This window comes from Desmodus rotundus, chromosome 7 (assembly GCF_022682495.2).
Source record: "Desmodus rotundus isolate HL8 chromosome 7, HLdesRot8A.1, whole genome shotgun sequence".
Classification (NCBI taxonomy): Eukaryota; Metazoa; Chordata; class Mammalia; order Chiroptera; family Phyllostomidae; genus Desmodus; species Desmodus rotundus.
The window spans coordinates 36,441,289-36,466,444 of NC_071393.1; the positions used below are offsets into that span (position 1 = coordinate 36,441,289).

General features: G+C 42.1%; 1 protein-coding gene across 9 annotated transcripts in view; it reads right to left on the reverse strand.

Moving 5' to 3' along the window:
- The window catches only part of NEO1 (neogenin 1), a 200,861-nt gene that overhangs the window by 96,138 nt on the left and 79,567 nt on the right, over positions 1-25,156 (reverse strand). For all 9 annotated transcript variants that reach the window (XM_053927494.2, XM_053927496.2, XM_053927491.2 and 6 more), the window contains exons 4-5: positions 16,909-17,062; positions 6,327-6,463 (exon numbers count right to left, since the gene is read on the reverse strand). In XM_053927494.2, the coding sequence (XP_053783469.1) occupies positions 6,327-6,463; positions 16,909-17,062 (291 nt within the window). The remainder of the gene's footprint in view (positions 1-6,326; positions 6,464-16,908; positions 17,063-25,156) is intronic.

The window sequence follows — 25,156 nt, forward strand, 5'->3', positions numbered from 1 at the left end:
CTGTCAACATATTAGGAGGGGTTTTGTTCATTTATTATTTTTTTTGGTAATCCAATCTGCTGGTTTACTTTTGATGAGTTTAACCCATTTCTATTATTTTAATTATCATTACATTGAGTGATTTCATCTTATTCAGACTTTACTTTTACAGTATACGATATTTCCTTTTTCCCCCTTTTGTACTTTCAGTTGGATAAAGCTTTCTTCTGCTGTTTAAAAGTTGTATGTGTGTTCTATCTTGTTCTATGGTGATTGCCCTTAAGTTCTAAGCTCATATTTGATATCCTAATATTTATATCAATAGATACATAGATACTACTATCTCTAGCTTTCTACTAACAACACATATACTCCTGTCTACCCCCACTACTTGGTTCTGTCAAAAATTTTAGTTCTGGGTTATCATTGCTATGTTTTTTCTTTTCTTTGGTTCCAGCCTTTTGTTTGAAACGATAATAATCAACTTTCCCAAGTTACTACGACTGCACAGAAAACAAGCGCAAAAACTTAGTGGCATAAAACCACCACCATTTCTTATGCTCCGGATCCAGTAGGTCAGGAATTAGGACACCGCTCAGCAGGGACGGCCTGTCCCTAACTCACAGTGTGTGAGAAGGCCTGAATGTTTCAGGGTGGCTCCACAGGATGGGGGCTGAGATCAGTTGGAGACTTCTTCATTCACACGGCTGATCCCTTGGTTAGATGACCTGAAAGCTGGACTCAGCTGGAGCTGTCTACCGGAGTACCTACAATGTACTTTCCTGTGGCCTTTCCTTGTGGCTCGGGCTCTGCACAGCATGCAGCCGAGTTCTGAGAGGGAGATCCCACGAGGAGGTGTCTGCCCGGAGAGCCGTAATTCCAAGAAAACCAGGAGGAATCTGCATGGCTTTTGAAAAGCCTAAGAAGTCGTGCACCAACACTTACTCAAGTAGCTCCAAGCCCTTCACTCAGGTTCCAGGGCAAGCGACACCTCACCACTCATTGGTAGGACTGACAAAGATCTGGGGGTTTTGTTTTAAGCCTTCCAAGTCTCTTGTGGCATTTCCTGAATACAAACATGTCTCTCCTTACTTATTAATTCCAAAAGGGCTTTCAGTGTGCATCTTTGTGTAGGAAACCTTCTGAGGCCTTATATGATGAGAATTGTTATTATGCCTCACAGTTCATTATGTATAAATTCTATGTGGATTCAGTATTATTTTTCCCTTTAACACGTTTAAAATCATTACTCCACTGTCCTCTTGAAGTCAGATTTCTAAAAACAAGCACTAGGTGCAATCTAATTTTTATTCCTTTGTAAGTGATCTGCTCTTTGTCACTGGAAGAATTTTTTTGTCTTTGATATTATGTCGTTATAAAGGGTCCAGTGGCGGGTTTCTCTTTCCCGTATTGAACAGTCTTCGAGCCCTTTCCGTTGAAGGGCTTCTGCTAACTTTCATTTTCGGAGATTTATCTTTATTATTTCTTCAAACATTTCCTCCTCCCTTGTTTAGTCTCTCCTCCTGGATTCCTATTTAAATGGATAGAAGCCCTTCTGCATCTAACTTTCACCCCCCTTGCTAATTTTAATCTACGTGTTCTCTCTCGTCACCACTTAATGCTGCATTCTCTGAGCTTCTCAATGTCATCTTCCAACTCATGAGTTTGCTCGTCACGTGTGCCTTCGACTATCACACAGTCTAATGTATTTACTTTTACTGCAGTTTCCATACCTAATATTTCTACTTGGTTCTATGTTTTTCTGTTTTCTTGTTCTTGCGTTTTATTGCTCATATCTTTCTTGTCTCAAATATATTTATCATGCTTATGTTCACTCTGGTCAATCTTTTCCAATCATTCTCTATCAGATTGTACATGGTAACTTAGTTGTCTTTCTTTGAAAGTAATTGTACGGGTCAGGTGACTAGTTTGGTTGTAAACTAATGTTCTTCTGGAACACCAGCCACTTTGGTAATATGTACAGTCACCAGGCCCTACTTGTATCCAATCTGGTGAATCTAAGAAGAGAAGATGAGCCCCAGAGTAAAGAGCCCCAGGGATCTCAGAACTTCTGCTGTGGATTCCAGCTGCAGCTCTTAGGGAGGAGCAGCGCTGGGCACAGAAGTCTTCCAGGAGTTTGGAGACAGGAATGGGAAGAACAGGTAGAAAGGTGGTCCCCTAGGCTCGGTTAGGCTGTACTTGTTTACCTCAATGCCATCAGAACCCCAGCAGACCTTCGAAATGAGCACGCTGGCCTGGGCCACTGCTGTGCATTTCCGTGGTCAAAGGGCAGGAAAAGCCAGTCTGAAGGCAACACCAGCAAGCAGCATCAACGGAACCTCCTTCCTCCCAGCTATTTTGTCACTGCTACCTCTGGCAGTCCTTCGTCCCAGGCTGCAGCCACCACATCCCTCTCACTTATAAACACGCAGAGGTTCAAGAGAGCCCAAGGCTCCCTGCACGTCCCTCTCACTCCTCTAGCTTCCTCCGAGCTGAATGGAGGTGAGGGAGTCCATAACTGGGGCTAGTTTGCCAGGAAGTGGAAACCAGCTTGGAAACTATTTTCTTCATCAAAGGTGTAAAACTTTTGCTCTATTGCAACCACTCCTAATTCAGTTCAGAAATCTGAGGCAGGCAGATGAATTAAAAGTTAATATTTAATACAGTATCTTACCACCAACAAGTTACGCTGGGGCATCCAGTTTAGAGAGTAATGAAAAGTATTTCCTAATTCTATCATGGATACTCTTAACATCTCCGGGCTCGTACCTTTGAAAACACACTTTATTTTTTTCTAACTTTTTATCAACCTTGGACTTATAAAAAAGCACTCTGTAAACTTTTGGGTGAAATTTTTTAAATCCTCTATAGTTTTTCAAGACTTTTGACCCCTCAGTGTCTTTAAGTACCACAATTCTCCAGTCTTCTACTAAGGATAAAAGACCATGACAGACGCTTTCAAAACACACTTGTACAGCCTTTAGCCTCAAGCAGATCTGAAACCATGTTAGAAATAGGAGTTAGCAAATACAATGCTGTTTCAACAGCAGGCAAGAAGTGGAGGAGCCTGACCGAAAGCTTTAGATATTGTCCCCAGCTGAGGCTGCGGAGGCAGAGAGAGAGTTGATGGGCTCTGGTTGCTCCTATAACAAGGATATCAAAAACACTAATTCAACCATAATTTTCACTAAGAAATACATATCTAGAACAAAGGAAGTAATGCTTTTGCTCTATTCTGTAGTGACAAGATGTTATCAATTATTTTCAGTTCTGAGTACCACACCGCTCGCTCTAGAGGTCAACATCTTTTTTTCTTTTCCTTTTTTAATCTGCTTACCTGAGGACACGTTTCCATGGCTTTTTGGAGAAAGAGAGGACGGGACAGAGAGAAACACAATGAGAGAAGCACCAACTGTTTGCCCCCCCCCTTGAGCCTGGACCGGGGACCCTATGTGGGACTGGGGAACGACCCTGCAACCTTCCGGTTACGGGAGGACACTCGAAGCAACCGAGCCACGCTGGCCAGGGCTGGAGGTCATGATCTTTTAAATGTTTGCTAATATAATGGTTGGGGAAAATGGTATCTACTAAATTTGTGTTTTTCTGACTACTAGTAAGGTTGACCAGCAACTTAGGAAGAACTGCCAGTAACTAACAACCTCCTGTGAAGGGCCTGTTTGCATTCTTTACCAATTTTCCTTAGGTTATTTTTTTTCAAATCTGTTTCTGAATTTTATTTATTTTAATTAATTTATTTAATTTTCATCCTCACCTGAGGACATGCTTATGACAGTATAGAAAGGGGAAGGGAAGGAGAAAGAGAGGGAGAGAAACACTGATCTGTTTGTTGCCCCTTGCATGTGTCTTGACAGGGGACCAAACCCGCAACCTAGGCCTGTGCCCTGACCGGGAATTGAACCTGCAACATTCCAGTTTATGGGACAACAATCCAACCACCTGAGCCACACCAGCCATGGCTAAACTCTCTCTCAGCTCTGTGTTACAAATATTTTCTCCCAGTCCAACATCTGCATTTAGCTTTACTTAAAAGATTGTTTCCATATAATTTTTTTAATGTGTACTTTGTCAAAATTCTTGTTTTTGCTCAACACGCTATTGTGTTTTTCCTAAGATAGTCTCTCTCATCAAAGGTAACAAACCCTCTTTCACTCTCTCATTCTGCACTTTTTCACACTCAGACCTTTGGTTTTAAGTAGAGATCTAACTTTAGTTTCTTCTACTTGAAAGTCTGTTGCACCAATACCCTTTGGTAAATAGGACACTTTCCCCTATGAACTGAATTATCATGTTGATACTACTTGCAATTTCCACAATTAGTGGAACAGCTGTATCTTATTCTTTCCCACTGTCTATTTATGGGCCAGTACCATGCTGTCTTCATGACGGAAGGCTTGCTGTAATTGTTAATATACTGGCTTCCTCACTCTTACTCCTTCCTCAGTTTTCTAGAATGGGGCTGCTTAAGGGTGCGTTCTCTAGGCACAGATGATAAAATGGAACTGGGTACAAACTGTAAGATGTATGTATTAGAACTAAAAAATGTAGTTAATTCAGTTAATAGGCAGAGTTTCAATTAAATTCCATACAATGTATAAAAATAAAAGAGTAGAAAATAATCATATGGGCGAATGCAACTGACATGTATGGTGGACACCATGCCTCTCATTTGAGGCCAATGACAAGGTACATTACATTGAAGGAAACTGAGGCACAGGTAGAAAAATGAAAGACAGTGTTAAGCCAAGACTCTGATTTTTGGAAAAAACACAATGAGAAAACATCCACTAATGGAGGTACAGAGACCAAAAAAGATCGAGTTCACTAATATTTTACCTGTCCAATCCCATCCACATAGAGGTAAAGTAACACACTGGTCGCTTTACAGCTGGTCATAGCCAGCCTAGAAACCAATCTAGCCAAGGAGAATGGTTGAGCTCACTGAGGTAATAGTTATGGGAACTCCAAGGCCTGCTCTTCCAATTTTCAGAGATTATGAATCCACCCACGAACAGCAATAGAGAATACAAACATTCCATTGCCTTCGCCAGTACAGAACCCCCAAACATTTTGCTCCTCAATTTGTTTAATCCTTACACAAGGATATGTTTATTGATTTTAGAGACAGAGAGGAAGGGAGGGAAGGAAGATGGAAGGGAGGGAGGGAGAGGAGAGAGAAAGAGAGAATGGTTGGCTGCCTCCTGCATGTACCCTGACCAGGGATCAAACTCACAACCTAGCTAGGTACCATGACTGAGAATTGAACCCGAAGCCTTTTTGTGTATGGGATGAGGCTCCAACCAACTGAGCCACCCAGCCAGGGCTGCTCCCCAATTCTTAGGCAAAGCACATTTGAGCCCTCTGGTAACCATTAGAGTAAGAATGTGTCTACTCTACCTCCCACTCTAAAACCCATACAATATACCAAGAGAAACACTTTCATTTAAACATGAAACAACCCCATACCACAGATCAGGAAGCAGTCTATCAAGACAACTGGGGACAAGTGGATGATAAATATCATAAGTCAATATATACCTCTACATAACCAAGCACTGTTGGATTTCCCTGGAAGTAATGGAAGTCTTAAAGATTTTCATTTAAAACAAAGATAAAAGAGGGTGCAGACAAATCCTAGGAGAGAGGGCACATCTGCATATAGAAGAAGGGCAAAAGAAATGGGATAAAGAGACTGTACATGTATGCCACGTTCATTTTCCACGACTTCTAAATCGGAGAACCTATAGGGGAAGATGCCGTGATGCTCAGCATTGGCCAAACAGAAAGATGTCAATCATCAAACAGATGACCGTGGACACTGAGAGCCACACCGCACTCCCCTGTCCTGGGTGATGTATTCACGGGAAAGGGGGAATCCCAATGCTTAGGAAATCCCCGGGTCTGGGTCAGCACACAGAGACGTCTCTGTGAGAACGCGGTGCGAGACAAGAACAGCGCGCTGACCTTTACGGATGCCCACAGTACCGCTGCACGTGTAACAGTAACTCCAAGCTCTGGCCACACGCTGGTCGTTATTCTGGGAGTTATACAAACACTAACTTTCAATCCTCAGAACAACCCCCAAAAGGTTAAGTACTCTTATTATCTCCATTTAACAGGTGAGAAAAATGAAGCTCAGAGAAGTAATGGAAGTTTCCTACAGTTATACAGCTAGTGAATATGAGACCCGGAATCTGAACCCAAGCAGTCCGGTTTATAGCTCAGGCTTTTAATTACTGTGCTGTATTGCCTCTCCCATGTTAATGTTAAAAACTGGCAAACCCATGAAGTACGCAGGATTTTTATTTAAACAGGAAATACTGGCATACCTTGTACTGTAAGCTCTGCCTGAGCTTCAATTGTCTCATTTCCGTTATCAGCTACACAAAAGTAAGTCCCAGCATCATCCTCGGTGACATCGCTGATCTGCAGAGAGCCACCTGCCAGCAATGCCAATTTTTCAGAGCTGCATAAAAAAACATTGACATGTTTCAGAACTAGGAAGATAATACCCGAGAAATTCTCCACATAAAACAGAGCAAACCTTCAGCAGTACTATTATTTATATGGCTTTAGATGGGCAGAGCCTACATAAAATCATCAGAACTTAATTTAGTCCAACTTGCTGTCCTCATATTTTTCATGCACAAATATCACAAATACAAATCAAAATGGTATAATGAATCATCTCTGGCATTCCTAATTACTCCCAAAGGGATATCACTTTTGTGACCAACTCCACTCACCACAGTCCATCCGTGTCCCTGCTGTGCCCAGTACTTTTTTTTTTTTTTTTTGCAAATCATGTGACTTTGAAGTCTGGAATCAGTCTGCGAGTCACTCCACCACAGCTATGCCACGATGAGATGACTAACAGAGAGGGCAAAATGTCAGATCAAAAGCAGTAAGCTGGGGGTCACAGTGCCTACTGAAAGTTTCCTATGCTGGCTTGGCTGGGAAAGGGAAGAAAGAGGAAGGGAAGGGGAAGAGAAGGGCAGCTGCCAGAGGGCAGCTGGGCATGAATCAGCCACCACTGTGCCCGTGTCAACAGGAACGCTGGTCGTTTCCAACCCAACCCTACATGTGATTTAAGTCCATTTCAAGAGAAAGTAAAACAATCTTGTAACATTGAGGAAGAAATTACAAATCAATATTATGGTCACATTTTTATGAAGTGAACCAGTTTGGTTCATTTGAAGAGTTTGGAGAGTTACGATTTTAACTTTGAGGTTCTACATCTAAACTGGTTTTCACATGGGCAGATTTTTCTCTCAAATGTTAACACTGTTACATTTTCTGTCTGTATCTACGCTCAACAGAAATATTCTGATCACCTGGCCTTTCATATGGAATTCCTGATAGGAAAAAATAAGAAGAAATGACTATTTAGTCTGCACCACATTTAAAATTCTCATCCTAAGTAAAGTGCTATTCTGGCTTCAATTTTGGTACACAGTGAGGTTGGGCAGTGTCCCTGAATCTGATCAAGAAGATTAAGTTCTGGACCAAAGAAAGAGAAAAACCAGAATTGGGTTTGGTAACTTCTCTAAGAAATACCCTGCAAGGTCATTGCTAAACCTTATTCAGTGGCCTTCCTATTCAAAGTATCTCAGTTATGCCCTCAAATCCCAACTTCATGTGGTAGAACAGAGAAGCAATACAATTTATAGTGGAATAGAGCAAGAATGACTGGGGTAAAATAGGTAAGACCAAATCAGATAAAACTACAAACATTAAATACTATGTTTCACCCTTGGACAAAACCACTACCAAGCTTCAGAAAGCCACGATCGCAGACGAGAAACTGGCAGTGTGCACACACGGCGCCCAGCCGAGGGGAGCGTCATCGGAAACACGAGTTGGTATAGTACTTTCGAAATCAAGATGCAGTACTGATACCCAATAATTACCCTAAAAATACTGCTGATACTTGTTCTGTCTCGTATTCGCCACAACTGAGCGCCAGTACAGCAGAAGTCAACCTCTCTGAATGGAGTTGATTTCACTACCCTTAAATGAAACCTGAGGGGAACAGAATCTTCGACTTGCTCGCAAAACTGTGTGACGGCTTCCTGTAAAGTGGCAGTCAAGCCTTTACAACTCCAAACTCCAAAAACACAGGCAAAAGAAACAGTAGGTGAAGAAGTATGCATGGTGAGTGGACTCGAGCCGAGCGTGGCTGTGGGGGGGTGTGCCCCTGAGTAGCTGGGGTCAGTCTAGGAAAGCTTGGTGTGCTAGGGAGACCTATATTTTTGACAGAGGGGGAAGGCTTTTAAGCAGATGAGTGACATGACCAGATTCAGTGCAGAAAGAAGTGGGAAAAAGACTAGAAGCAGGAAGTTTGGTTGTAAAGTTATTGTAATGGTCCAGAATTAAAAAGAAAGGGATGAACTCTGGCAGTAATGACAGGGGAAAGAGAAGGCAAAAAGGACTGGCCCCTCTTAAAAAAGATTGGATGATGCAAGTAAGGGGAGGGACTTATGAACTCAGCTAACACGTTTTTGGACGTGCCTGTCTGTGTGTCAGGTAGCAGCAAGGGACGCAGCAGTGAACACACCCAATCGGTGGGAAAGACAGACATAAAAGTTGGTGACTCTACAAAGCAGTGTATCTACAGAACCTGCCGGGAAATTAGAACAGAGCTTTCCTGACCAAAGCAACCCTTGAGCTGAGATCTAACAAACAAGGAGGAGGAAAATATTTCAGGAAGAAGACTCTCATGCAAAGGAACTGGGGCAGAAAAACTCAGATGGCACTTGGGGATCTGAAAATAAGCAGTGTGCCAGGCTGGAGAGAAAGAAAGAGAAAAATGAGGACGGAGCAGTCCACACAAGGCTTTGAAAGCCATTTTAAGAATGTTGAGTCCTTAACCTAAAAACAGTGGAAATCCATTATACATTTAAAAAGTGGCTGGGGGTGGCTGGTGGCGTGGCGAGGTGGGGCCTTGGAAAGACCGTCCTGCCAGGAGTGCGAAGGCACATTTGGAATGAGGTCAGAGTCTACGTGGGAGGGACAGCTAGACGGCAACTGCAGCAGCCGAGGAGACATTTGACGGCAGCTTGGAAGGAGCTGAAATGACAGATCTTGTAGACAGATGAACCAAATAGAGAAGGTGGGCAGGAAATACGTGTCAAAGAAGACTCAAGTGTGGTAGTAAGTGTGAAGGGAGAAGCAAAAGGAAAACTGCTTGTTAATCTTAGGGTTTTTGTGTGTCACTGAGTGGTAGAGAGGTAGCCTTAGAGGCAAAAGAGAAGGAGCCACTGGAAAGGGGAAATTGCGGGGGGGGGGGGGGGGGGGGGGGCGGTGCGATCATAGCCCTGGCTGGTGTAGCTCAGTGGATTGAGCAATGGACTGTGAATCAAAGGGTCATGGGTTCGATTCCCAGTCAGGGCACATGTCCACATGTCTGGGTTGCAGGCCCAGCCCCCAGTATAGGGCATGCAAGAGGCAACCACACACTGATGTTTCTCTCCCTCTTTCTCCTTCCCTTCCCCTCTCTCTAAAAATAAATAAAATTTAAAAAGAAGAAAAAAATCATGAAAGTGCTGGACAGGATGGATATTAGTAAGACCTAGAGCACGAAAGGACTTCTTAGACACCCTAAAACAGCGAGATAGGAAGAGTATGAGGTGTGTCCAGAAAGTACCCAGCCATGTAGTATGAAAAATAGACATTTACTGAAGAAGATGTAAGACACAAGAAACACTGTACGTAGGACAACGACTCCCCAGTCCCCTTCTAGGTTATGACCTTGATGAGGAAATCTGGTTCACTGGTAGAGGTTTGAACCAAGTCATTAGCAACTGCAGCACGATGCTCCTTCTGCTCTGGTGGCAGAAGTCACGGAATGAATTTTGCCACAACACGTTTCACGCCAAGATCCTGCGTCTAAATTTCGGACACAGTAGTGTTTGGAGTCCCCACATCAGCGTCTAGTTCTCGCCCTGTCAGTCACTGATCTTCGTTGATTGCAGCCCCTACACGTTCAACAGTCCCAGGGGTTCTGCTGGTTGCAGGTCTTCCGGAATGTGGGTCACTTTCAACAGGTTCTCAACCATCTTTGTAGTGTCTGTGCCACACTTTTATGTGCGCTGCACTCGTTACATCGTCCCTGAAAGCATTCTGATCATCCAAATAGTTTCCGTGGAGGAATGTTCATGTAAATACAAAATCTGATGCAGATTTGCCGCTCTACTCGCTCAGTCATTGTGAATGCGATGGCCACACAGTACACACTCTCATTCAACGACATCTACCACCCCCACTGACTAGCACAGTGAAGTCGTCATTGTTCACACATGCGCATTCCAGTCCACTCTCCTTGGCTGCCAGGTTACACTGATGTCGTACAAACCATTCTTGTTATATTAACAATGGCTGGACTTTTTCCACACAGACATTTTTGTCTTATATACTCTCTAGTACAAATTTATTGTCATTTTTTCTTTAAACTTTTTATTTTGAGGTAATTATGGATTCACATGCAGTTCTAAGAAATAATACAGAGAGACACCATATGCCCTTCACCCAGTTTCCTCCAGGGGTAACACCTTATAAGTCTGTAGTACAGCACGTCAACCAGGCCACTGACATTTCCATCACCACTACCTCGTACTGCACTTTATATCCTCACCCACTTCCCTCCCACTCCCACCTCCTAATTAACCCCTGGCAACCACTAACGTGTCCATTTCAGTACTTCAGTCATTTCAAAAAGAATGTTACTGAAATAGAATCACACAATACGTAACCTCTGGGGACTGGCTTTTTTTTACTAAGCATAATTCTCTGAAGATTCGTCCAAGTTGCTGCACAGACCAGAAGTTCATTCCTTTTATCGCCGAGCAGTAATTTTACAGTGTGGGGATCCCAGCTGGTTTAACCATTCACTCCATGTAGGACATCTGGGTGGCTTCTGGTTTGGTGCTATTATGAGTAAAATTATTATAAATATACACGGACAGGTTTCTGTGTGAATGTAAGTTCATTTCCATGGCACAGAAGCCGAAGAGTGTAAATGTCAGGTCAAACGGCAGCTGCACACAGTCTGTTTTAAGAAACTGCTCCACAGGTTTTCAGAGTGGCTGTTCCATTTCCCGTTCGCATCAGCAACATCAGAGCGATCTGGCTCCTCCGAAGCCCTGACACCATTTGGTGTCATCTCTTCTTAATTATTATTATTTTATTTATTTATTTTTAGAGAGAGGGGAAAGGAGAAAGAGAGGGAGAGAAACATCAATGTGCGGTTTCCTCTCGCATGCTCCCTACTGGGGACCTGGCCTGCAACCCAGGCATGTGCCCTGCCTGGGAATCAAACCGGAGACCCCCTGGTTCGCAGGCCGGAGCTCAGTCCACTGAGCCACACCAGCCAGGGCAGGCGTTACCATTTTTAAAAAACGTTTAGCTATACTGATATATATGTGGTGCTATCTCATTGTGGATTTAATGTGCATTTCTCTAATGGTTAATAAATGTTAAGCAACAGTTCTTGTGCTTATTTGCTTTCTATGTATCTTTGTTAATGCAACATCCATTCATGCCTTTGTCCACGGTCTAACTGGACTACACGCTTTTTTAATGTTAAGTTTTGAGATATCCCTTGCACATTTTATTTTTACAATACACTAATAAAATTTTAATAATCATGAATAGTGTTATTATACGTGATATTTACGTTCATTTTTGTTTTTTCTCCTTTTTCCGTGTTTTTGTTTATGTTATTATAAAGGTCCATTTTTCCCACTTTGTCCCCCTCCGGCCACCCTGCCTCCCACTTCCATAGTCAATTCCCATACCACTGTCCTTCATGTGTGTTCTGTGATGAATCCCTCACCTTCTTCCAGTCAGTCCCCACCTACCCCACTGCCTCTTACAGCTGTTAGTCTGTTCCCTGATTCCATGCCTTTGGTTCTATTTTGCTCATTATTTTGTTCACTACTTTCCTCTTGTAAGTGAGATCAAATGATACTTGTCTTTCACCGATTATGCTAAGTATTTCACTTAGCATAACAGTCTCCAGTTCCATCCATGCTGTTGCAAAAGGCAGGTATTCCATTTTTTTTTCTGCTGCATAGTATTCCATTAAAACTGTAAATGTACCAGTTTTTTGATCCACTCATCTACTGAGGGGCACTTGGGCTGTTTCCAAATCTTGGAGATTGTAAATAGCGCTGCTATGAACACTGGGGTGCAGAAATTTTTTTTAATTGATGTTTTGTGATTCTGAGGGTATATTCCCAGCAGTGGAATCACTGGGTCGAAAGGCAGTTTGATTTTTAAGTTTTTGAGGAAACCCATACTGTTTTCCACAGTATCTGCACCAGTCTGCATCCCCACCAACAGTGCACTAGGGTTCCCTTTTCTCCGCATCCTCTCCCGCACTTGTCTTTTGATTTACTAATGACAGCTACTTCGGCAGGTGTGAGGTGATATCTCACTGTGGTTTTAATTTGCATCTCTCTGATGGGTAGCGGTGTTGAACATCTTTTCATGTACTAGTCCTTTGTTGGAGATGTTTGCAAATATTTTCTCTCACTCTGTAGCTTATCTTTTCATCCTCTTAATTGTGTCTTCCACAGACGAAAAGTTTTTAATTCTGATGAAATCCAATTTTCAAGTCTCCCTTTTATGGACTGTGTTTGGGTGTCAAATCTAAGAACTTTACATAGCCCTAGAACCTGATTTTCTATGTTTCTTTCCGAAAACTTCATTTTCCTTTAGTTCTATAATCCATTCTGAGTTAATTTTTAATATAGATATGATGAGACTTAAGGTTGAGATTTGTCTTTTTGTCTATGGATGGGTGTCCAATGCTCCAGTACTATTTAAAAGGAAATCTTTCCTCCACTGAATTGCTTTTGCATCTCTGTCAAAATTTAGTTGTACCTTTTTACGTGGGTCTCCATCTGGATCCCGTTTTGTTTCACTGATACACGTGTCTCTCCATCAACACTGCAGTCTTAGTTACTATAGCTATACAGTAAGTCTTAAAATCAGGTAGGCTGAGTCTTCTCACTTAAAAAAAAACATTTTAACTACTCCAGTTCCTTTACTTTTCCATATAAATGTTAGAGTAATCTTGTCTACAATACAGAAGATCTTGTTGGAATTTTGACAGGAATTGGGCTAATCTGTACATCAATTTGAAGAGAACTGATACCTTAACTATGCCGAGTTTTACAATCCACGGACACAACATGTCTCTCTATTTATTCAGATCTTTGATTTCTCTCATTAGCATTTCTTAGCATTTAACATACAAACTTAACCGGTTTTGTTAGATTTAAACCTAATATTTCAATTTTTTTTGTGAGTGAATAATTTCAGGGTTCACATATTCATCACTAATATATAAACTGATTTTTACCTTGCAAACTCACTGAACTCATGTCTTATTTCTAAGAGTTTTTTTTATGAATTCCTTAGGATTTTTTATGTAGACAAACATACCATCTGCAAATAGGAAATGTTTTATTTCATCCTTTCTAATCCGCATGCCTTTTATCTCGCTTTCCTTATTGAAATGACTAGAACTTTTGCACTGTGACAGTGAAGTGCTTTAACTGGTTCCACTTCTCAAAGGGAAAGTATTGTCTTTTCACCATTAAGCACAATATTAGCTGTAGATTTTTTTTAGATATTCTTAATTATTTTTCTGAGAGTTGTTTAAAATAATGAGTGCCGAATTTTGTCAAATGCTTTTTCTCCATTGATAGATTTTGGTCCTGTAGGTTTTTTTCTTTAGTTTGTTAAAATGGTGGATCACATTAATTTTGGAACGCTGAAGGCAGCCTTGCAGCCCTGGAATAAACCCCACTTGGGGTGTGTGTGTGTGTGTGTAGGTGTGTATGACTTTTTATATATTGCTGAATTCTATTTGCTAATATTTTAAGATTGTTTATGTTTTTATTTACATATTGGGTTGGCCAAAAAGTTTGTTTTTTTTCTGTAAGAGGGCTCTAGTAGCACTTAGTTATCTTAAACTTCATTTGAAACAACTGTTTAGATTGTATTGTGGCAGCTGTCACATCAGTGTGTTTAAAAAAACCTTACAGACTTCTGGTCAAGACGGAGGCGTAGGTAAACACGGCCACCTCTTCGTACAACCACAGCAAAAATCACAACTAGACTACAAAGCCGCATTCATCCAGATGGGAAGGAGGGGCAGAGATCTGCGGAGGCACTCAGAGAGGCGCAGAGATGTGGAAGGGGCGGTCCCACACCCCTGTGTAGTGGGTAAAAATCAGGGGGATGCTTTGGGGGCACAAGATCCCAGCCACACACCAGACCACTCTGCCCTGGGTTCTACAATAGGCTATGCTACTAAGACAGGGAGTCACAGCAGCTCTACCTAATACACAGAAACAAACACAGGGAAGCTGCCGGAATGAGGAGACAAAGAAATAGGGCCCAAATGAAAGAACAGAACAAAACTCCAGAAAATTAACTAAACGAAATGAAGATAAGCAATCTACCAGATGCCGAGTTCAAAACACTGGTTATTAGGACACTCAAGGAACTCACTGGGTACTTCAACAGCATAAAAATATCAGAAATGAAAGTTACACTAAGAGAAATAAAGAAAAGTTTACATGGAAACAACAGTGGAGGGGATGAAGCCAAGAATCAAATCACTGATTTGGAACATGTGGAAGAAAAAAACATTCAATCAGAACAGGAAGAAGGAAAAGGAATTTAAAAAAACGAGGGCAGACTAAGCAGCCTCTGGGACATCTCCAAACGTACCAACATTTGAATCATAGGGGTGCTACCAGGAGAAGAGGAAAAGCAAGACACTGAGAACTTATCTAAAAAAATAATGAAAGAAAACTGCCCTAATTTGGAGAAAGAAATACAGATCCAAGTCCAGGGAGCACAGAGTCCCAAACAAGATGGACCCACAGAGGCCCACACCAAGACACATCATAATTAAAATGCCAAAGGTTAAACATACAGAGAACCTTAAAAGCAGCAAGAGAAAAGGAGACAGTTACCTACAAAGGAGTTCCCATAAGACTGTCAGCTGATTTCTCCAAAGAAACTTTGTAGGGTAGAAGGAACTGGCAAGAAGTATTCAAAGTGATGAAAATAAGGACCTACAACCTAGATTACTCTATCCAGCAAAGCTGTAATTTAGAACTGAACTGAAGGTAAGGTAAAGTGCCTCCCAGACAAAATTAAGGCTAAAGGAGTTCATTGTCACCAAGCCATTATTATACAAAATATTAAAGGGACTTATTTAAGAAAAAGAAGATCAAAACTATGAATGTTAAAATGGCAAAAAATTCACAATTATCAACAATTGAATCTAAAAACAAACTAAGCAAACAAGCAGAACAGAAACAGGACCATAGATGTGGAGACCATTTGGAGGGTTGTCAGTTGGGAGGGGAAGAGGAGTATGGAAAAAAAGGTGCAGAGGTTAAGAAGCATAAATTAGTACATACAAAATAGACAGGCGGATGTTAAGAACAGTATAGGAAATGAAGAAGCCGAAGAACTTATATGCCTGACCCATGGACACGAAGTAAGTGGAGGAATTGCCAAAGGGGAGGGGCGTAACAGGTGGAGGGGGTCAAAGAGGGAATAATTGGGACAACTCTAATAGCATAATCAATAAAATATATTTTAAAAATAACAAAATAAAAATAAAAAACATCAAAACTGGTGAACTTTTATGTATCCATTTTAATATTGAAGATGGAAGAAAATGCACAATATTTTTGGCATATTATTATTATTTCAAAGAAAGGTAAAAACACAACAAACACCAATAAAAGATTTGTGCAATGTATGGAAAAGGTGTTGTGACTAATCAAACTTGTCGAAAGTGGTTTGCGAAGTTTCACGCTGGAGAGTTCTCACTTGACGATGCTCCGTGGTAGGATGGACCAGTTGAAGTTAATAGCAATCAAATCGAGAAATTAACTGAGAACATTTAAATGTTATACCACATGGGAGATAGCAGGCAGAAAATATCTAAATCAATAAAGTTACTGGTGAAAATGACAAATGTGTCTTTTTTTTAAGAAAAAATACATACCGACTTTTTGGCCAACCCAGTATTTATCTGTAGTTTTCCTTTTTTGTCCTATCTGTCTAGTTTTCATACTAATTTTAATTCCTCCTTTTCTATTTTCTAGAGAGATTGTATAGGATATCTATTAAATATTATTTAAACATAGGTAGAATTCTCCAGTGAAACTATCTGGGCCTGAAGACTTCTTTTTTGGGAGTTTTAAAATTACAAATTCATTCTCCCAAACAGTTACAAGGTTACTCGGGTTATTTATTTCATGCTGGGCGGGATAACAGTAATTTGTATCTTTGAGGAAGTGGTTTATATCGTTTAAGTTGTCAAGTTTAGATGTGTACAGTTACTTACAGTATTTCCTAATCGTCCTCTGATGTCTGCAGGGTCTGGAGTGCATCCTGTTTTATTCCTAATACCGATCATTTGTGTTTCTCTCTTCTTCCAGCCCACCGATTCCTTCTTCCAGTCCACCCAGTCTGCCGCTGGGCCCATCCACTGAGGGCTTTTGGTTGTTTTTTTTTTGATTCTCTAGGTTCAAAATTCGCCACATGTTTTTCTTCAAGTCTCCCATTTCTTTTAGAAGCCATTTTCTTTGCAGAGATATCCCACGTTTTCATTAGTTTCAAATGTGTCCGTTATTGCTCACTGAAGCATTTTTACGATGACTGCTATAAACTCTCTGTCGGATAATCCTAAAACCTGTCATCTCGGTGCTGGCATCTATTGGCTGTCTTTTCTCACTTGAGATTTCCTGGTTCTTGGTATGAGGAGTGATTTTTCTATTGAAACCTGGATATTTGGGGTATTAATCATTAGTCCCAAATAAGGTAAGACCAAGCCTCAAGCTACTGCTGGGAGAGGTTTCGGGCGGACGTTACCTTTCTGTGCCAAGCGCCTCCTCGTTTTTCATCCATCTAATGGTCGGCAGAGGAAGTCCCGCTGCAACGCACGGCAGCACTGCACTCTGACCAACAACTCTGACTAGGGAGGAAGGCTGTTTCAAAAATACCAAGTTCGATGTGACCTCGGGATCTAAAAAAAATAATAATAAAAAGCAATGATTAAGAAAGCACTTTTCCACTTTAATAATAAGGGATGGCAAATTCCTATTCAGTCTGCGTGGCTTTATATTTAAAACACTTTAAGCAAAAGTGACACAAGACAATTCCATTTAAATGAGCAAACATTTCCTAAATAACTTCTATGTGCGAAACAATGTGCTAGGTTGTCCAGGGGCTTTAAGGATGTGTAAGTTACAGCTCCCGCCTTCTAGGCACTTACCAGTTAACTGAGGGAGGTTTGACATGAATCCCCCTCGCTTTAAAAAACAGGAAACAGCAAACGCCTCCTGACTGGTGCAAAGAGAGAAAAGACCCGGCAGGCTCGGAACCCTTGTCATCACCCTCCCCATGCACGGGGACTTTGTAAGAGGTTCACTTTCCTTCCCCGTGTCTGCGTGTTCCTTCTGAAAATCTTCCCGAGTTTCACCTTTAGCTAGGTTCACTCCGTCTGCCGGCCCTGTGACTGTGTAATAGTGCACCTGTCAGGCTACCACCATGTGTGTTCATTTCACATAGTTGTTCTTCAAGGACGTATGAAAAAGCCACACTCCCATGAAGAATAAATAGCATTCTCTAAGTTTTGATGGTGTGATATTTCTAGTGTTAAGTTTTGAGGGGGAAAAAAAAAACATTCTCAGGCAAAGAGAGTTGAGTCTTGTCCCGGTACTATTAGGGAAAGATGTCTTATAGCCATGGTAACCACCACCATATCTGGCTTTAAAGTTGTGCCTGAAACAATGATAGTCACGGTAACAAATAAAACCTGTCTAACACATCAGTAACAGCCCATTTCAGGGAACATACCTTTGAGAGCCAACCAATCAGTGACAGCCACAGGTTTTAAGTCAACAGGTTATTCAGCAATAGAATCACCTGCTTCTGAGACTGACATTAACCTGCTCTCACCTCTGTCATCAACCACAAAACATGCTTCTCTGACTAACACTGATCTATCTATGCCTTGTAACCCAAAATAATGTCTTCTCCAAATTCTACAGAAGATCAGGAGTTTGCATTATTCAAGAAGACAGTGTTTCCAAGGAAAAAAAATTAAAGACAAAACAAATAAATGAAAGCATATATTGTGCTCATTAATAGAAAGAATTAAATCATTAGACATCTATTCTACCTAAACCAATCTATAGATTCAGTGCAATTCCTACCAACAGAGTATTTCATAGAACTAGAACAAACACATGGAACCACAAAAGACGCTAATAGCCACAGCAATCTGGAGAAAAAAGAACAAAGTTGGAGGCCTCACCACTGCTGATATCAAATTATACAACACATCTATAGTAATCGAAACAGCACGGTGTTGGCATAAAAACGGACGCAGAGGTCAATGGACCAGAGCAGACAGACCAGAAATAAACCCACGCTTATGTGACTCAATTAATCTATAACAGAGAAGGCAAGTACATTCAATGGGCTAAAGGTAGGTTATTCAATAAATGGTATTGGGAAAACTGGACAGATACACACACACAAAAATGAAACGAGACCACCTTGTTACATCATATACAAGAACAAACTCAAAGTGGATTAAAGATTTAAACGTATGACTCAAAATCATAGAACACCTAGAAGAAAACACAGGCAGTCAAATCTGACATTTCTCTTGGCAGTGCTTTTTCTGACAGATCTCCTCAGGCAAGGGAAACAAAAATAAGTAAATGGAACCACACCAATCTAAACAGTTTGTGCACAGCAGAGGAAACCACCAACAGAACGAAAAGACAGCCTACCAGACGGGACAACATATTCGCCAGTGATACATCCAATAAGGGGTTAACATCTAAAATTCATACAGAACTCACACAACTCAACACCAAACAAACAAACAAACAACACAACTAAAAATGGGCAGAGGACCTGAACAGACACTTCTCCAAGGAGGACACACACATGCCGATAGACATATGAAAAGATAATCAACATCACTAGCCATGAGAGAGATGCAAATATTAAAACCACTATGAGATATCCTTTCACATCTGTCAGAATGGCCACCATCAATACACCCACCAACAACAGATGACGGCGAAGATGTGGAGAGAAGGAAGCCCTTGTGCACTGCTGGTGGGAATGCAGACTGGGGCAGCCACTGTGCAAAGCAGTATGGAGGGTGGGTCCTCAAGAAATTATAACTGAAACTACCTTGCGACCCAGTGATTCCACTACTGAGTGTGTATCTAAAGAAACCCCAAACACTAATCTGAAACAATATACACGCCCCTATGTTCGGTGCAGCGTTACTTACAAGTCAAGATATATAACCAACCCAAGTGTCCGCCAAGAGAGGAGCGAATGATGAAGAGGTGGTACATATATACAACGGATCTTACTTGGCCCTCAAAAAGGATGGAATCTTACCATTTGTCGACAGCATGCATGGGCCTAGACGGCATTATGCTAAACGGAGTCAGTCAGAGAAAGAAAAGTACCATATATTTCACTTAGATGGGGAATCCAAAGAACCAAATAAACAAAATTGAAACAGACTCATAGAGAGCAGATTGATGGTGGTTAGTGGGGAGGGTGTAGGGGGACTAGGTGGAAAAGGTGAAGGAATTGTGAGGTACAGAGAGGTAGTTACAAATGGTCACAGGGATCTCAAGTACAGCATAGGGAATATGAGGGGGAGCCCCCCAAAACCCCCAGAATATCTTGCAGTTGGCCCCTCATAGTACAGGCTTCCCCCACTAGGTGCGTGTTCTAGGAACCTATCTGTATCAGTGTACCAGCTGGCATTGTTGTGAGAGGCTGCGTTAGGCTCCAGTGAATTTTTTTTGCAGACTCTTTCAATGTGTCTGCCCATTTCATGACGGGTGGTTTGTGAGCGCACCTGCGTACAGCACGCTGAGTGTTCAGCAGTTTTTGACCGAAAACAGCATGACCCCTATGTATCACCCTCCCTATTTACCAGATCTCACCCCAGACAACCTCTTTTGTTTCCTTGGATGAGGAAAGTCCTCAAAGGCAAGCGTTTTGCCGATGTGGAAGAGGTGAAGCAAAAAACGGCAGATATACGAAGGGGCATCAAAACTGATGAGCTCGAAACTGTTTTGAGCAGAAAACATCTTGGTAGGCGCACTGCATCAAATGGAGAATAGTTTGAAGGTGACTGAAGTTTAAGTTTGTAGGAATACACAAATTCCTTATAAATACATTCCACGTAGGGGGTGTTCCCCCTTGTACACAGCTGGTAATACTGTAGTAACTATCTACGGTGCCTGGTGGGCACCAGGAATACCGCGGGAAAATTCCGTAGGATATGTGACTGCCTAATCGCTAGGCTACACACCCGAAACTAACACGAAATGATGTGAAATGGGACTGTAATTGAAAAATAAAATAAAAAGAAGAAACTGCCCTTTACAGAGGTAAAGACAGTGCAATATCAGCAATTTATTATGGGTTATTATGTTTCAACCAAAAAATAAATTATCTGTCATCTTTTAATCATCACAAAAAAAGTTTTGGGTTTTTTAATGCTAATCTAAAAAATAAACTTACTTAGCATTTTACTAATATTAACGTATTGTATGTGTTACAAATTGATAGTTGGAAAATAATCGTGGGTATGTAAAATACTGCACAGGGAATACAGTCAGCAATACTGTAGTAAGTGTTATACGTGGGCACCGGAAATATGGGGGGGACACTTTATGTAAAGTATATGATTATCTAACCTCGATGATGTACTCCTAAAACTAGTAAGAGATAATACTGAATGTAAACTGTAATTAAAAAATAATGGTAAAAACCCTGTTTTTTTTAGAAAAGACCGTGCTGGATGGACAAGCACAGCTCTCCCGACTAGGTCAACAAAGCGTTCAGCGTTGCTGCCGCAGACTCCGAGTGGAGGCTCGTCCTGCGGCACTGAGAACCTTGGGTCCCCGGCTCCGGTTCAGAGGATCTGCCTGAATGTTTCCCAGGTGTAAGGAAAAACTGAACCCTGCCATGTAAAAGAAAGTCAGGCAGTAGGCTGGAAGACATCGCTGTCTGACAACAGTTCTCTACTTTTTTTAACCTTGAATTATTTAGCTAGATTTAACTGAATTTTGATAGAAACAAATTTGAACAAATATGTACTAGTCTCTCCATGCCAGTTACCACTCTCAGCATCAGACAAAATGCCTTGTCCTCTCTGAGTTTACCTTCTACCAGGGAGAAACAACAAATAGAAGACGTTAGTCAGTCAGACGTGGTGTGTGCTGAAAATGAAGGGGGAAGGAGAAAGCACCAGGGCCAAGGGGGCGGGGGTGGGAATGGAAGACTGTTGTTTTAAAGAGTGGTCAAGAAAGGCTTCCCTGACAAACCCGTATTTGAGCACAGAGGTAAGTCAGGCAGGTACGAGGGGAGAGTATTAGAAAAAAATGACAAGCAGAAAGGCCCAAAAGCAAGATGATGTTTGCAGTGCTTTTAAAATTTAAATATTTTATTGTTTATGCTATTACAGTTGTCCCAGTTTGATCCCCCTGCACCCAGCCTGCCCCCCACTCCCACGGTCAACCCCCACACCATTGACTGTGAGAGTGGGGGGCAGGCTGGGTGGAGGGGGAATACATGTACGTTCTTTGGCTCATCTCTTCCTCTTCTTTCAGCCAGTCCCCACCCCCTTCCTCCCCCTTCACAGCTGCCAGTCTGTCCCATGTTTCCATGCCTCTGGTTCTATCTTGCTCATTAGTTTATTTTGTTCATTAGATTTTTTCTTTTTAAATATATTTATTGATTATGCTATTATAGTTGTCCCATTTCCCCCCCACCCCACTCCATCCTGCCCACCCCCCTCCCTCCCACATTCCCCCCCTATAGTTCATGTCCATGGGTCATACTTATAAGATCTTTGGCTTCTACATTTCCTACACTATTTTTACCCTCCCCCTGTCTATTTTCCACCTATCATCTATGCTACTTATTCTCTGTACCTTTACCCCCCTCTCCCCTTCCCACTCCCTTATTGACAACCCTCATGTTCTAGTTGTTTGCCTAGTTTGCTCTCATTTTTGTTTTATGTGTGGCAGTTAATAACTGTGAGTTTGCTGTCATTTTTACTGTTCCTATTTTTGATCTTCTTTTTCTTAGGTAACTCCCTTTAACATTTCATATAATAAGGGCTTGGTGATGATGAGCTTCTTTAACTTGACCTTATCTGAGAAGCACTTTATCTTCCCTTCCATTCTAAGTGATAGCTTTGCTGGATACAGTAATCTTGGATGTAGGTCCTTGCCTTTAATCTTGGGTAATGCAATTATGATGTGCCTTGGTGTGTTCCTCCTTGGGTCCAGCTTCTTTGGGACTCTCTGAGCTTCCTGGACTTCCCGGAAGTCTATTTCCTTTGCCAGATTAGGGAAGTTCTCCTTCATTATTTGTTCAAATAAGTTTTCAATTTTTTGTTCATCCTCTTCTCCTTCTGGCACCCCTATAATTTGGATGTTGGAATGTTTCAAGGTGTCCTGGAGGTTCCTAAGCCTCTCCTCATTTTTCCAAGTTCTTGTTTCTTCATTCTTTTCTGGTTGGATGTTTGTTTCTTCCTTCTGGTCCACACCATTGATTTGAGTCCCAGTTTCCTTCTCATCACTATTGGTTCCCTGTACATTTTCCTTTGTTTCTCTTAGCATAGGCTTCATTTTTTTCATCTGTTTTTTGAATAGATTCAACCAAGTCTGTGAGCATATTGATAACCAGTGCTTTGAACTGTGCATCCGATAGGTTAGCTATCTCTTCGTCGCTTAGTTGTATTTTTTCTGGAGCTTTGAAGTGTTCTGTCATTTGGGCCATTTTTTTTTTTCTTGGCGTGTCTGTTACTTTAAGGGGCGGAGCCTTAGGTGTTCACCGGGGCGGGGTTGCGCTGGTCTCTACGGCTGTGACGCTGTACATGGGGGAGGGGCTGAGAGGGAGCATTGGCGCCCGTCTCACTCTCCTCCGGCTTTCAATCTTTCACTCTGCTACCCACAATCAAACTGGGCCACTCTGTTGCTGGTTCCCGAGTGGGCGGGCCTGTGCACACTCTAGGCCCCTGTGGGTCTGGGTCTCTCCAACAACCTCTCCTGTGAGGCTGGGAGTCTCTCCTGCTGCTGCCCCAACCCCCATGGGCGCTTTCAATCAGAGGTTTGAGGCTTTATTTCCCCCGTGCTGGAGCCTTGGGTTACGCCGTCTGCTTCGCTCCCCACCGTTCGTCCGGTTTATCTGTGGGTGAATGTGGTGCCGCGGGGTGCTACCCGCAGCTCTGCCTGCCCCATTCTCCGCCACTCTGAGTCCGGCCCTCTGGGTTTATCTGTGCAAATGTGGGGCCGCAGGGTCTGCTAGTGCTCGGACTGCCTGCGCCATTTGTCCCACACTCCGCCAGTCTCAGTCCTGCCACAGCCACGCGAGTCCTCTCCACCCCGGTGCCCGTCTCCGCCCCTCCTACCAGTCTGGATGAATGTTTATTTTCTATTTCCTTGGTGTTGTTCCCCCTTGCTGTTCGATTCTCTGTCAGTTCTGGTTGTGCGAGGAGGCGCAGTGTGTCTACCTACGCCGCCATCTTGGTTCTCCAAAATCCATTAGATTCTTTATAAGGTGAGATCATATGGTATTTGTCTCACTGACTGGCTCATTTCACTTAGCGTAATAGTAGTCTCCAGATCCATCCATGCTGTCCCCAAAAGCAAGAGTTCCTTTTTTTAACTGCTGTGTAATATTCCATTGTTTAAATGTAGCACAATTTTTTGATCTATTCATTTACTGATGGGCACTTAAGGCTGTTTCCAAACCTTGGCTATTGTAAATAGTGCTGTTATGAACATAGGGATGTATATATTCTTTTGAATTGGTGTTTCGGGATTCTTAGCATATATTCCCAGCAGTGGAATTACTGGGCCAAAAGTCAATTCCATTTTTAATTTTTTTGAGGAAATTCCATACTGTTTTCCACAGTGGCTACACCAGTCTGCATTCCCACCAACAGTGCTCTAGGGCTCTCTATTCTCCACCCTCCCCAGCACTTGTTGTTTGTTGGTTTACTGATGATGGCCATTTTGGCAGGTGTGAGGTGATATCTCACTGCAGTTTTAATTTGCATCTCTGATGGCTAATGATGTCGAGCATTTTTTTCATCTGTCTATGGGCCCTCTGCACGTCCTCCTTGGAGAAGTGTCTGTTCAAGTCCTTTGCCAATAGTTTGATTGGACTGTTTTGTTCCTGGTGTTAAGTCATATAAGTACTTTATATGTTTTGGGGATTAAACTCTTATCTGATGTATTGTTGGCAAATACGTTCTCCCATAGAGTGGGTTCCCTTTTAATGGTGATGATGTGGAGTGTTTTAGAAACGTAAGGTGCCCACAATCACAGAGTGAGGAAGAGAAAAGTAGGAGCTGTAAGAAGAGAGACGGGGGAGGGAGGTGGCATGAATTTTACATACAAAGCCTTACAGGTGAAGGACGTTAAGACTTATTGAGACGGGGAATCAACGAGGGGTTTTGAGCAAAGATGTGACATGATCTAATGCACGTTTTGAAGATAACTGTGCTGCTGAGCTGAGAGTACAATGCGATAGGCCTGACGAGGGTAAAGATGATGATGACAAAGAAAGAAACTGCATTTTAAAATATCAGTTCAAGAAGCATCAGGAGTCACTGCCCATCATCACATTAGTCTCACTTTGCAAGCCAATCCATAGGCTAGAAATAAGCCTATGGCGTCGTCACATATAACACCTGCCCATCCAATGCAGGGATGGCCCAATTATACTCACAAACTCACATAAAATAAGAAACATGAAGTGGACAGGCACCTCGCAGCGGGAACAGAAGCTGAAAGGTCATGAAATGTCGAGAGGACAGAGAGACTGCAGTGAGCTACAGCTGAGAGAACGTGGTGAGGAAGAAGTTACAGAGCTGAGAAAACATACACAAAACAGACTACGAGGAAAGCCAGTACGGGCGGAGAGAATGAGAACTCGCAAAGGGAAGGGAAGACGGAAAGAGGAGCTGGGTTTACACTACAGCGGGTGAGCAAGATAAAGGTTCAGGAACTCTTGCTTACCAGCGTCTGGAGAGCTGCTACAGTAACCACTC